Source organism: Barbus barbus, assembly GCF_936440315.1.
Source record: "Barbus barbus genome assembly, chromosome: 49".
In the NCBI taxonomy this organism is placed as follows: Eukaryota; Metazoa; Chordata; class Actinopteri; order Cypriniformes; family Cyprinidae; genus Barbus; species Barbus barbus.
Window position 1 is genome coordinate 2,862,374 of NC_136727.1, and position 12,556 is coordinate 2,874,929.

General features: G+C 37.6%; 1 protein-coding gene across 1 annotated transcript; it reads left to right on the top strand.

The window, feature by feature from the left end:
* The first annotated feature begins 419 nt into the window (after nucleotides 1-419).
* On the top strand, nucleotides 420-9,462 carry LOC306867677 (uncharacterized protein). Its single transcript, XM_079413494.1, has 5 exons — nucleotides 420-646; nucleotides 2,324-2,653; nucleotides 3,084-3,206; nucleotides 6,582-6,613; nucleotides 7,671-9,462. Exons 1-5 carry the CDS (start codon nucleotides 589-591, stop codon nucleotides 8,736-8,738), a joined length of 1,611 nt encoding a protein of 536 aa, XP_079269620.1. The 5' UTR covers nucleotides 420-588; the 3' UTR covers nucleotides 8,739-9,462.
* The last annotated feature ends 3,094 nt before the right edge of the window (nucleotides 9,463-12,556 follow it).

The following is a 12,556-nucleotide window of genomic DNA, read 5'->3' on the forward strand; positions in this document are numbered from 1 at the left end:
AGCTGTTGACAACTACAGTATATAAACATCAAAGCTTCCAGTGGTCTCTTACTCTCTTATTTGTGTCTGTGAAAGCTTTATAATGTTTGAATTCATAAAGATAATTCATGTCTGTAACCAAAATAATAAAACGCCAAATTATACTAGATATCAATAATTCTTTACTTTTACTTTTAGTCATTTAGGAGACGCTAAAGCGACTTAAAGTTAACACTCTGTAAATTCATTTAAGAATAGCAGCCACCAAATCGAAAAAAGTCAACTACAACATTAAGAACTATTTTTTTTAGACCGATTATGAACTAACACCATCAAGCAGCATTTCTTTATGCAGCACTTTCCACGCAGCACTAAAGCGGATGAAAGAACGTGACTACACGTCTCTACGTCATCACGCTGCAGTGCGTAGGGAGTCTCCCAAGTTATATTTTCACTTTCCATTCATGACAGGACGGTTTGTAATGCACTAGTACGCGGATAAAACAATAATATTAATAAGAAGAAGACACAGTGGCTTCGGGTTTACTGAAGAGAAAGAACATAGCACTATTATCTATCAAAATCTGCATTTATTTTTTAGAAAACCTCATGAAAATGAAGCTGCTCTTTATTTCGCCCTTATTGTTCTGGTGTTTACTCGACCATGGTAAGACTTCTATGTTTAATATCGTTCTTTCGGTGTTTTAATGATTGGTGCCAGTCGACATTAGCGGTTAATGTATTGTCAGGATGGTTTGGTAATCTGTCATAACGGGTTACATCATGATGCAGGAACAGCAGCCCATTGGTTCATCTTCTGCATTGACAGTATTCTGACCAGCTGCAGTGCGCCATGGACGGAGCGATGAAGTTGCCTGTAGTGCTCCACCTGTATTATTAAGTCGCTTGATCCAATCAAATTCGACTCAAAATTCTGAGTTAAACACTTGTACAGTATGATATGGGAACATTATAGACCCCTGTGGTGAAGCCAGCTGAAAACCATGACAAACTGTAATTAGGTGGTTCCAGGCTCAATGGCATTTTCTGAGAAATGCATAAAATAGGAATTTGATGTAGAAAATAAGAACAATCATAATTTGGCTATAGGGGTTTTTCTTTATTTTTAGAAGAGAGGAGTGTATGCGGGAACAGTTGGTACACTGCCATTCATTATTGTTTGCAAAATAAAAAAATCTTTCTGCACTAACTCAGTTAAGTTGAATTTACATAGAATATTAAGTATGTACAACTTGACAAATTTAATGCTATTTGAACTTAGAATAACTTTATGAAAGTAAGGTGAACTTATTTTTAATGGTCAGTACCAAAGTTTACGTTCTTTTAACTTAGATGTTTTGCACAGACAGTTAAGTGGTATTTACTTAATGATCATATAGTTTAATTCAGTTTTCAATGCCAAAGTTTGTGCTCATGTCACCTAATTTGGCGTATTTGCTTAATTCGACCAGATAAATAATTGTTTTTTTTATTATTATTATTGTTTTTGTCAATTGTAAATAATTATTTTATTTCAAATGTTTCATGTTTTGGCTGACAGCTTTTTCATTCCCATGTAAATTAATTAATATTACTAAGTGATCTGATATCAGCCATTGAAACATGATTAGAGGACGATTAATCAACTCCAAAAACAACATTACCTTCACTTATTTAACCAGATTGACTTTATTTGTTTTATAAGTTGTTTCTGAGAATTAACAGAGGTTTAGATCTAGTCATTTTTTGTTTAAAGTCACCAGTGTTTGCTTTAGTTGAGCACTTGACCCTTGGCTTTTACTAAATTACTTTTTTTTTAACTATTGCAATAGTATTTCATTAAGAACAGTAACTCAGCTGTAATTTTCTGTTTAATGATATTCAAATACATGTTGTGCAATAATTTAAAATACAGTTTAAACTGACACTGTCTCAAAGCAAATAGAGCAGTGAGGTTGAGGCTCTACTGAAATCTATTTTTTACTTTTAACTAAATCAATGTAGTTGTGATAGAGAGGTTACCAGTGCATTCGTACTGAGGATATCTTAAACAGCATATTCTAGAAGTTGCAAGACGTTTTGATAGAAATGGTATCGTGCATCTCCTAGTTGAGGGTTTTTTTAACTTGGTAGCGACACGGTATTAAGAATCAAGGTAAACTTTTGAACAGGTTAATTTGTGTGTTATTGTAGTACTCTCATCAAGGTAAAGTGTTTAACATCTCAAATGCACCTAATGGTTTGCCATTAATGCAGAGGAACATAGCAGTTTTATTTTACATAATCTGCATTCATGGGAAGAAATGGTGAATTGATTAAAAATTCTGATTAATTTCTTCTTCAGGTGCATCTGGTGTTGATATAGACAGAGTATCAGTGATGGAGGGAGATTCAGTCACTCTACACACTGGTGTTGAAACAAACCAACAAGACAGAATTAGATGGTATTTTAAGGACACTCGCATCGCTCAAATCAACGGAGACCTCAGTAAGGTCTGCACAGATGTTCAGTGTAATGAAGGTACTGAGAGATTCAGAGACAGACTGAAGCTGGATCATCAGACTGGATCTCTGACCGTCATGAACATCACAACCACAGACTCTGGACTCTATAAACTACTGATCAACAGCAGCAGATCCGGCATCGTAAAGACATTCAGAGTTACTGTCACTGGTGAGTATCATTTTAGTCATTCGGTGCTTTTTTTATTTGAGTTTTAGAAAACTGAAATATTTAAATCAACCCAGTAAATGTTTTTTTGTTGTTGTTGTTGTTGTGCCCTGTTTGAAGAAATATTACAGCATAACTGAGATCAAATCTATCATCTTCACATGCACATCAAATTGACAGACAGTTGTAACATTGAGTTTTTGTCACTTTATGAATTTTAAACTTTTGAAGTCTATTTTTAATATCATAATATTGGTCATTTTACCTGTGAACACTGTGGTTTCTTGTTGCTGTTTTAGCTTCTGTTCCTTACAAGCCAACCAGACAGTACAATTAAGTCCATGTCATACAACTTCCTACTAAATATCAGTCAAAAGTACTGGTAAAGTAGTTTATCATTCCATCTCTAGTAATAATGAGTGTCTGTCTTTAGCTGTTCTAGATTCAGCTGCTGCTGCTGCTTTTGTTGTTGTGCCTGCTGCTGCTGTTGTGGCTGTTCTGCTGGTTGCAGTGGTTTACTGTTGCCGCAGGAGATCTACACATACAGGACAATGTGGCAAGTATCATCTGATCTGTCAAGATGTAGTAATGAGATTTATTTGTGCAAAAAAAAAAAAACTTAAACATCTATATCTATATATATATACACAGTGCAGCTTGAAAGTTTGTGAACCCTTTAGAATTTTCTATATTTCTGCATAAATATGACCCAAAACATAATCAGATTTTCATATAAGTCCTGAAAGTAGACAAAGAGAACCAAATAATACAAGTGAGAGAAAAATATTTTCTTTGTCATTTATTTATTGAGAAAAAAGATCCAGTGTTACATATCTGTGCGTTGCGAAAGCATGTGAATCTCTTGGATTAGCAGTTCATTTAAAGGTGAAACTAGAGTCCATGTGTGCAGAGGTGTTTTAAAGTCAGTTCAATGACTATCAAATGCCAGTACGTGACCTGTTTTATTCAAAGAACAGGCATCTATCAAAGTCTGATCATGTTTGTGGAAGTGAATCATGTCTCAAACAAAAGGAGATTACTGAGGACCTCTGAAAAAGAGTTGATGTTGCTCATCAGGCTAGAAAAGGTTACAAAACCATCTCTAAAGAGTTTGGACTCCACAAATCCACAGTCAGACAGATTGTGTACAAATGGAGGAAATTCAAGACCACTGTTACCTTCCCAAGAAGTGGTCGACCAACAAAGATCACTCCAAAGCACGTGTAATAGTCTGTGAGGTTGCAAAAGTTCCCAGGGTAACTTCTAAGCAACTAAAGGCCTTTCTCACATTGGCTAATGTTAATGTTCATGAGCCCACCATCAGGAAAACACTGAGCAACCATGCTGTGCATGGCAGAGTTGCAAGAAGAAAGCCACTGTTCTCCAAAAAGAAAATAGCTTGCTAAAGATCATGTGGACAAGCCAGAGGACTATTGGAGAAAGGTTTAATGGATGGATGAAACCAAAATAGAACTTATTGGTTTAAATGAGAAGCTATTATGTTCGGAGAAAAGAGCACACTGCATTCCAGCTAAAGAATCGTATCCCATCTGTGAATCATGGTGGTTTTGTTGCATCTTGGCCAGGACAGCCTGCCATCATTGATGGAACAATGAATTCTGAATTATACCAGCAAATTCTAAAGGAAAACGTCAGGACATCTGTTTAAGAACAGAGTCTCAAGAGAACGTGGGTCGTGCAGCAAGACAACAACCCCAAGCACACAAGTCATTCTTCCAAAGAATGGTTAAAGAAGAACTAAGTTAATGTTTTGGAACGACTGAGTCAAAGTCCAGACCTTAATCCAATTAAAATGTTGTGGAAGGACCTAAGCAAGCAGTTCATAGGAGGAAACCCACCAACATCACAGAGTTTAAGTGGTTCTGCACTAAGGAATGGGCTAAAACTCCTACATGTTATTGTGCAGGACTGATCAGCATTTACAAGAAACTTTACCTTCAGTTACTGCAGCAAAAGGGGGTCACACCACACACTCATTCATAATTTTTCTCAATAAATAAAAGAAAATATTTTTCTCTCACTTGTTTGATTCGGTTCTCTTTGTCTACTTTCAGGACTTATATGAAAATCTGATAATGTTTTGGGTCATTTATGCAGAAATATAGAAAATTCTAAAGGGTTCATATACAGGTGCATCTCAGAAAATTAGAATAAGGTGTAAAAAGTAATTTTTTTTTCATGTAACTTATTTTAAAAAGTGAAACTCATATATTTTAGATTTATTACATGTAAAGTAAAACACTTACAGCTCATGAAAGTCAAAAATCAGTATCTCAAAATATTAGAATATTTACATTTGAGTTTCAATTAATGACCATCCATACAGTATAAATTTCGGTTATCTCTTGTTCTTTGAAACCACAATAATGGAGAAGACTGCTGACTTGGCAATGATCCAGAAGACGAACATTGATGCCCTCCACAAAGAGGGTAAGTCACAGAGGGTCATTACTGAAAGCTGTGGCTGTTTACAGAGTGCTGTATCAAAGCATATTAAATGCAAAGTTGACTGGAAGGAAGACATTGGGTTGGAAAATGTGCATAAGCAACAGGGATGACCACAAGCTTGAGAATACTGTCAAGCAAAGCTGATTCAAACACTTGTGAGAGCTTCACAAGGAGTGGACTGAAGCTGGAGTCAGTGCATCAAGAGTCTCCACGCTCAGACGTCTTCAGGAAAAGAGCTACCAAGCCACTTCTGAACCAGAGACAACGTCAGAAGCATCTTACCTGGGCTGTGGAGAAAAAGAACTGGACTGTTGCTCAGTGGTCCAAAGTCCTCTTTTCAGATGAAATTAAATTTAGCTTTTCATTTGGGAATCAAGGTCCCAGAGTCTGGAGAAAGACTGGAGAGGCACAGAATCCAAGCTGCTTGAAGTCCAGTGTGAAGTTTCCACAGTCAGAGATGATTTGGGGTGCCGTGACGTCTGCTGGTGTTGGTCCATTGTGTTTTATCAAGTCCAGAGTCAATGCAGCCGCCTACCAGGAGATTTTAGAGCACTTTATGCTTCCATCAGCTGACAAGCTTTATGGAGATGCTGATTTCCTTTTCCAGCAGGACTTTAGCACCTGCCCACAGTACCAAAACCACTTCCAAGTGCTTTGCTGACCATGATATCACTGTGCTTGATTGGCCAGCCAACATGCCTGACCTGAACCCCATATGGAATCTATAGGATATTTTCAAGAGAAAGATGAGAAACAGTCGATCCAACAATCCAGACGAGCTGAAGACTCAATAGTGCCTCAGCAGAGCCACAGGCTGATCGCTTCCATGCCATTCCTCACTGATGCTGAAATTTAGGAGCTAAAGGAGCCCCGACCAAGTATTGAGTGCATAAATGAACATACTTTAAACAACTTGAACTTTTCTGTTTTGCAAATCCTTTTTTTTTAATTGATCTTAGGAAATATTCTAATATTTTGAGATACTGATTTTTGACTTTCATGAGCTGTAAGCTCTAATCATCCAAATTAAAAAAAAAAAAAAAACTTTTGAAGTGTTTTACTTTACATGTAATGAATCTAAAATATATGAAAGTTTCACTTTTTGAAATAAGTTACTAGAAAACATTTTTTCCACCATATTCTAATTTTCAGAGATGCACCTGTATATGAATAATTATATAGTGCTGCTTGAAAACCCCTTGCAGAATCTGTGAAAATCTGAGTAATTTTAACAAAATATAAGAGATCATACAAAATGCATGTTATTTTTTATTTAGTACTGACCTGAGTAAGATATTTTGCATAAAAGATGTTCCGCAGACTCTGCAAGGGGTTCACAAACTTTCAAGCAGCACTGTATGTATGTATATATATATATATTTATTTATTTATTTATTTATTTATTATTTTTATTTTTTTTCTAATTGACCAAAGTAAAATTTTGTTGTTATTGTTCAAACAGGAAAAATGACGAAGCACAATGATCCTGACCTGGTGAGACTATGTACACAAATACACAAAATCTGTCTGTCTGTAAAAACAAACGAATTGACAATAAATTAACTTCTGTGAGAACTGTTAAGGCCCCAATATTCTTCAAGTGAAATCAAATAACTAACTGGTGTAATTTTGTTTTAAACCAAATTAGACCAAATCAAAGGTTTTAGGTTTATTTATTTATTTATAATAATTATTATTTATTTATTTATTTATTTTAGATCTGTTGTTGGAGTTTGTTTTGGGAGTTTGAAACAGCTTGCTTTGAACTACCATTGGGCTGTACTGATTACAATAGGTAGGTGTGGCTCTGGGGCTCCACCTTCTTTGACATTTAAATATTCTCCAGTTCATTTACTCTGTTTAGACCTTCAAGATCAGACATCCTTGAATAAAAACATGAATGCTCTGAAAAGCTGCTGTATAGAAATTTAAGATGTTATTCTTACTGAAAGTGACACCGACACTGTTTTTCATGTTTAATAGCGTAAAGATGCCTGCTTTTAAGCTCTTTTGTATAAAGTGCTATATAAATAAATGTGTAATGACTGAATTGCTGCTTGTGCAAACATATAAACATCGCATTAGGATGTTTTCTTAACTGCTGTTTTCTTAGCACTGTTAATTTTGTGTTTCTTTTGCTATTGAGAGGAACGTGCACCGCACATATTTACATGTTCATCTTAACTGTGCTCTCAGCAGTGCTGGTGGCACTGGAATGCTTGCAAACAATATGTCACTGGTCACTTATTTCAAACTTATTTTTACCCCTAAATTGAATAAGGAAAATAACTTTATCATTAGTATATTAGGGCCTTAGGTGGTATGTATCTGTTGGAGATTTCTGTGTGAAACTATGTTTGGTTTCATTCAAAAACCATCCCATAAAAACAGCAATAAGAGAGCATTGCTTTTGTGTTGTTTAACAGCAGAATGAAGAACAGAGATCTTTCCATTCAGCATACATCAGAGGGAAAAAATATGTTTGTTTAACTGAATTTATTTTTATTTTTTTTATGTTTTATCTTGTGGAAATCTGTTTTCTTTCTTTCAGGAGAAAGGTGGAGAAACATCACCCTTTATTCAGGCTGAGACCCCACAGACAGATGTTGCTGATAGGCCATATATTGATCTGCCTGTAACCCAGCAGACGGATATTGCTGATGGGCCATCCGTCAATCAAGCTGAGCCCCCGCAGACGGGTGTTGTTAAAGGGACAAGCGGTAATCAGACTGAGACCCCTCAGACGGGTGTTGCTAAAGGGCCAAGCGGTAATCAGGCTGAGACCCCTCAGACGGGTGTTGCTAAAGGGCCAAGCGGTAATCAGGCTGAGACCCCTCAGACGGGTGTTGCTAAAGGGCCAAGCGGTAATCAGGCTAAGACCCCACAGACGGGTGTTGTTAAAGGGCCAAGCGGTAATCAGGCTAAGACCCCTCAGACGGGTGTTGCTAAAGGGCCAAGCGGTAATCAGGCTGAGACCCCTCAGACGGGTGTTGCTAAAGGGCCAAGCGGTAATCAGGCTGAGACCCCTCAGACGGGTGTTGCTAAAGGGCCAAGCGGTAATCAGGCTAAGACCCCTCAGACGGGTGTTGCTAAAGGGCCAAGCGGTAATCAGGCTGAGACCCCACAGACGGGTGTTGCTAAAGGGCCAAGCGGTAATCAGGCTGAGACCCTTCAGACGGGTGTTGCTAAAGGGCCAAGCGGTAATCAGGCTGAGACCCATCAGACGGGTGTTGCTAAAGGGCCAAGCGGTAATCAGGCTGAGACCCCTCAGACGGGTGTTTCTAAAGGGCCAAGCGGTAATCAGGCTGAGACCCTTCAGACGGGTGTTTCTAAAGGGCCAAGCGGTAATCAGGCTGAGACCCCTCAGACGGGTGTTTCTAAAGGGCCAAGCGGTAATCAGGCTGAGACCCCTCAGACGGGTGTTTCTAAAGGGCCAAGCGGTAATCAGGCTGAGACCCCACAGACGGGTGTTGCTAAAGGGCCAAGCGGTAATCAGGCTGAGACCCCACAGACGGGTGTTGTTAAAGGGACAAGCGGTAATCAGGCTGAGACCCCACAGACGGGTGTTGCTAAAGGGCCAAGCGGTAATCAGGCTAAGACAGGGTGTTCCTTGCAGTAAACGAGACAAAAACAATAAAACACATTATAAACTAGGCATTTGTTGCATCCAGTGGGGACATAATTACTGGTAATAATGACATATACTGTCTTTTTACACGTTGCGTTGCATCGCGCTGCGTAAACATTACCATATCTGCATTTGTGATCGGAGAAATGACAAGCGTTACTCTACGCTGCTCAAAACTCGTGTTTGAATAGTCAGTGGCAAGTTCTTTAAACATGAAAACAGGCTGTGAGTCATAAGCGCCAGACTGTCCTAGCAAAGATGGAATTCCCCCATTTTATAGAAACAGCCTTTGTGCACAGCTGGCATAGTAGGCTACTCTCCCAGGTTCAGGAAACAGTCCTCCATAAAATGTGCTACACACACTCGAATATTTGCGTTGTACTGCTCTGGAACAGTGTTGTAAATACAACTTAACCACTGATTTCTAGTTGTGTCCTCTTTTGGAAGCCCAAACAAAGTACTTTCGCTTTGTTCAAACGTTCTAATCACACCAGCGTGATTAGAACGTTCAGTGTGGCGTGATCAATGTTAAACAGAGTTATTAAGCCACAGAAGGAATCTCAATGTATTTATTTGTGTGTGTGTGTGTGTGTGTGTGTGTGTGTGTGTGTCAAAGCTTTGTGTTCAAAAAATGTTGAAAGTTCATATTCTACTCATTTGTATATTGTACATAGTTTCAGCATGTGAATGACTAAGTTGAATAAATGGAAGAATTGAGTTTTTGTCCATACCTCCACCTCTTGTCATATGCTGTGTAGCGTCTGCTCACTGATGGTTGATTACACTTTGTAAGAACCCCTTTTAACCTTTGAACATCGGCACACAAATTACTGATCTGGCCTCATCGTTTACAGTTATATGGGTGCTAAATTGCCAATGGTCTTTTTCCACTATCAAAAGACGCTAAGCAGGTCAGCTCTCTGGTCTCTCTATCAAACTTCAAACACATTCCGAAAAGCCCCCCCCCCCCCCGTGCCAGGCACCAATGGCCTGACTAGACCAGTGGTCTCCACAATTTCAAATACACATCACACACACACACACAAAGACATTTGCTTTATTTAGGCTATAATTAAGCAGTTATAAATGTATCTGATATATGCATGTGTTGTATGTATATTCCCCTATTATATTAACCTAGTTACAACCCTTTAATTGTATTAGTTAGACTCTAAACGCCTATATTCAGGTGTATGAATGTATCTCTGGTTTAATATATGCTAGATGTTTCTTTCTTGATATCAAAATGATCTGCTCTTCATTTCTCAAACAATGCTGTACACTGTGACCTCGTGGAATGCATTATAATATTCCTAGTACTGTGGGAAGAATTACACTGATCCAGCAGAAGTCATAAAACATGCAAATGAGGTGTAACCAGAAGTGGGCGTTGCTGGATCCAGATAAAACTTCTAACACCACCCAAAAGACCCTCTCTTATCTTTACCTTCGGTGCCCTAGAGACATCAACAGTGGAAACTTAGCGACTCCCCTTCGGGGGAGTCCGAGCTCCTGTCAGCTTTGAGCTCAGTAACTTTGGCGACTTAACTTCGGACCGATCAACCCGTGGCTGGAATGACAAAGCTTTCGCTCCTAAAGGAATTCATCAAGAATTAAGAAACACATTGCAACAAACCAGTGCAAGTAACCGCTTGATAGCTGTTTAGACACGCTTCTAGGCTTCGACCTAGAATTCTTTGATGGTTCTAACAGGTTGTGTCAGCTGATGTGCGACTCCTGCCATTATGCTCTCGCTCTCGCGCTCTCTCTCTCTCTCTCTCTCTCTTCCTTGTTGGCATCTGTGTTTAATGTATGTTGTGTTTAGTTCAATGTTACATGTACCCCTGTAGTGTAGTTTAATAAACATCCATATATATTCACACTTGGTCGTCTGTGTCTGCTGCTCACAGAACGAGGTCACTTTAACGTTCCGGTTTTGTTACACGATGTTTTAATAAGGAAATTATTGTCCGTGACCAGATAAATAATTTTCCTTAGAGTCAATAGACGATTAAAACTGTCCGTACTGCGGACGAACAAATCATTTTATTGTACTATTAATGCTACAGTTAATTCCTGAAGATGAATATATAATTGATAACAACCCGTTATGATAAATTATGTTCATCTGCATTTTGAGCTAATTTGCTACAGCTGTTTTCTCATGGTTTCTCACAGGCTCAACAAACATGTTTTTGTCTGTTACGAGGGGCTCTTCTGGTGAATGCATTAAGTTAATGTTAGCAAACATGTGATATTTTGACAAGGCTATTGAAATCTAGTGTGCTGCACATGTTCTGAAATGTGAAACTAACAGCCCCCTAGTGGCTGATTACAGTATAGGTCAAAAAACCCACTCTTTCTATGTAAACAAATGGAACTTGAGCCAAAATAAATAAATAAAACTTCTAATTACAATAATTAATGTTTTCTGTCATTTTAGGTTGTTCTTATCATGCTGATATATGTTCAAGTGTTCATTTTTCAAATGCATTTTTGATATTTTTTATTCACCACACTTGCTTTTTTATCTTTTTTTTTTTTCCATTTCAAATTTGCACATATCAGACCTGTACACACATAATTGTCTATATTATATATTGTGTTTTTGCTGTTTTGTACATTGCCTATTTGGATATTTGTATATTATTCTTTTATTATCTGTGTCCTGTTGCTGTCTTTCTGTTGCACTGTGGAGCTTCTGTCACAACAAATTCATCGTATGTGTGAACATACCTGGCCAATAAAGCTCATTCTGATTCTGATTATTTAGAAGTCATTTGATGCTATGGGTGGTGTGAGGTCGTGCATATACAGTATACAAATACATATGCCCTTGAATATAAACTGATATTTCCCAGATGCACAGCAAGATCTCATAATGCTATTTGGTTTGAATGAATCTTTTATCTGTCAGATTTAGTATTTTGTAGTGAAACTGTTAAATGGTTTCATATACACTAGTCACCTAGGGTGCAGATTTGATTTTGGCATTGGTGGAGACATAACATCAGACAACAGACATTTAATTGTTTGATCAAAACTACTAAATTCTATGCCCTTGGAATGATTTATGATGCCCTTTATGATGGTTTATGAAATTAAATAGACAGTAAAATTTGCAATGAATAATATCATGCAACAGAACAGACACAAAAGAAGCAACATGCTGTGTGGATTAATTATTGCATCTTTAAATTAAAAATTAAAACAGATGAAACTGATATTTAACTCACTATGGACACTGAGAAAGAACATAATCTCCATAATATAATTGTTTTGTAGCTGATAAACTCCAAAGTCTGTGATTCTCATGTTTATGATGGTCAGAGATCCCGTTTGATTGTCCAGCTTCAGTCTGTCTCTGAATCTCCCATCAAGAACATCATCATATACAGTGAAGCTATCGGCCTGTTTATTAATTTCAGCTATTAAAGCATTTCCACTCACAAACCTCCACTGAATCAGATCATCATCCATAATGTCAGTAAGACCAGAGTTTAGAGTGACTGAATCCCCCTGACTTCAGTACTGTAACAGCAAACACACAGAGAGCCATCAGAAACAAGGTTCATCGTGGATAAAAATGGCTATTTGAAGGTTTACTAAAGCAAATAGTTTAAATTCGAAATGATCATGAATCAACAGAAGCAAAATGGAGTTTTAATAATTGCAAATTTGTGCTGATTAAAATAAAAAACAGGTGAAATATATATAACTTACCCCCAAATACAGTGATTTTGAAACTCTTGCTCACACTGTTGCTCTGTAGTTTATAACGTCCAGTGTGTTTCATTGTGATGTTTATG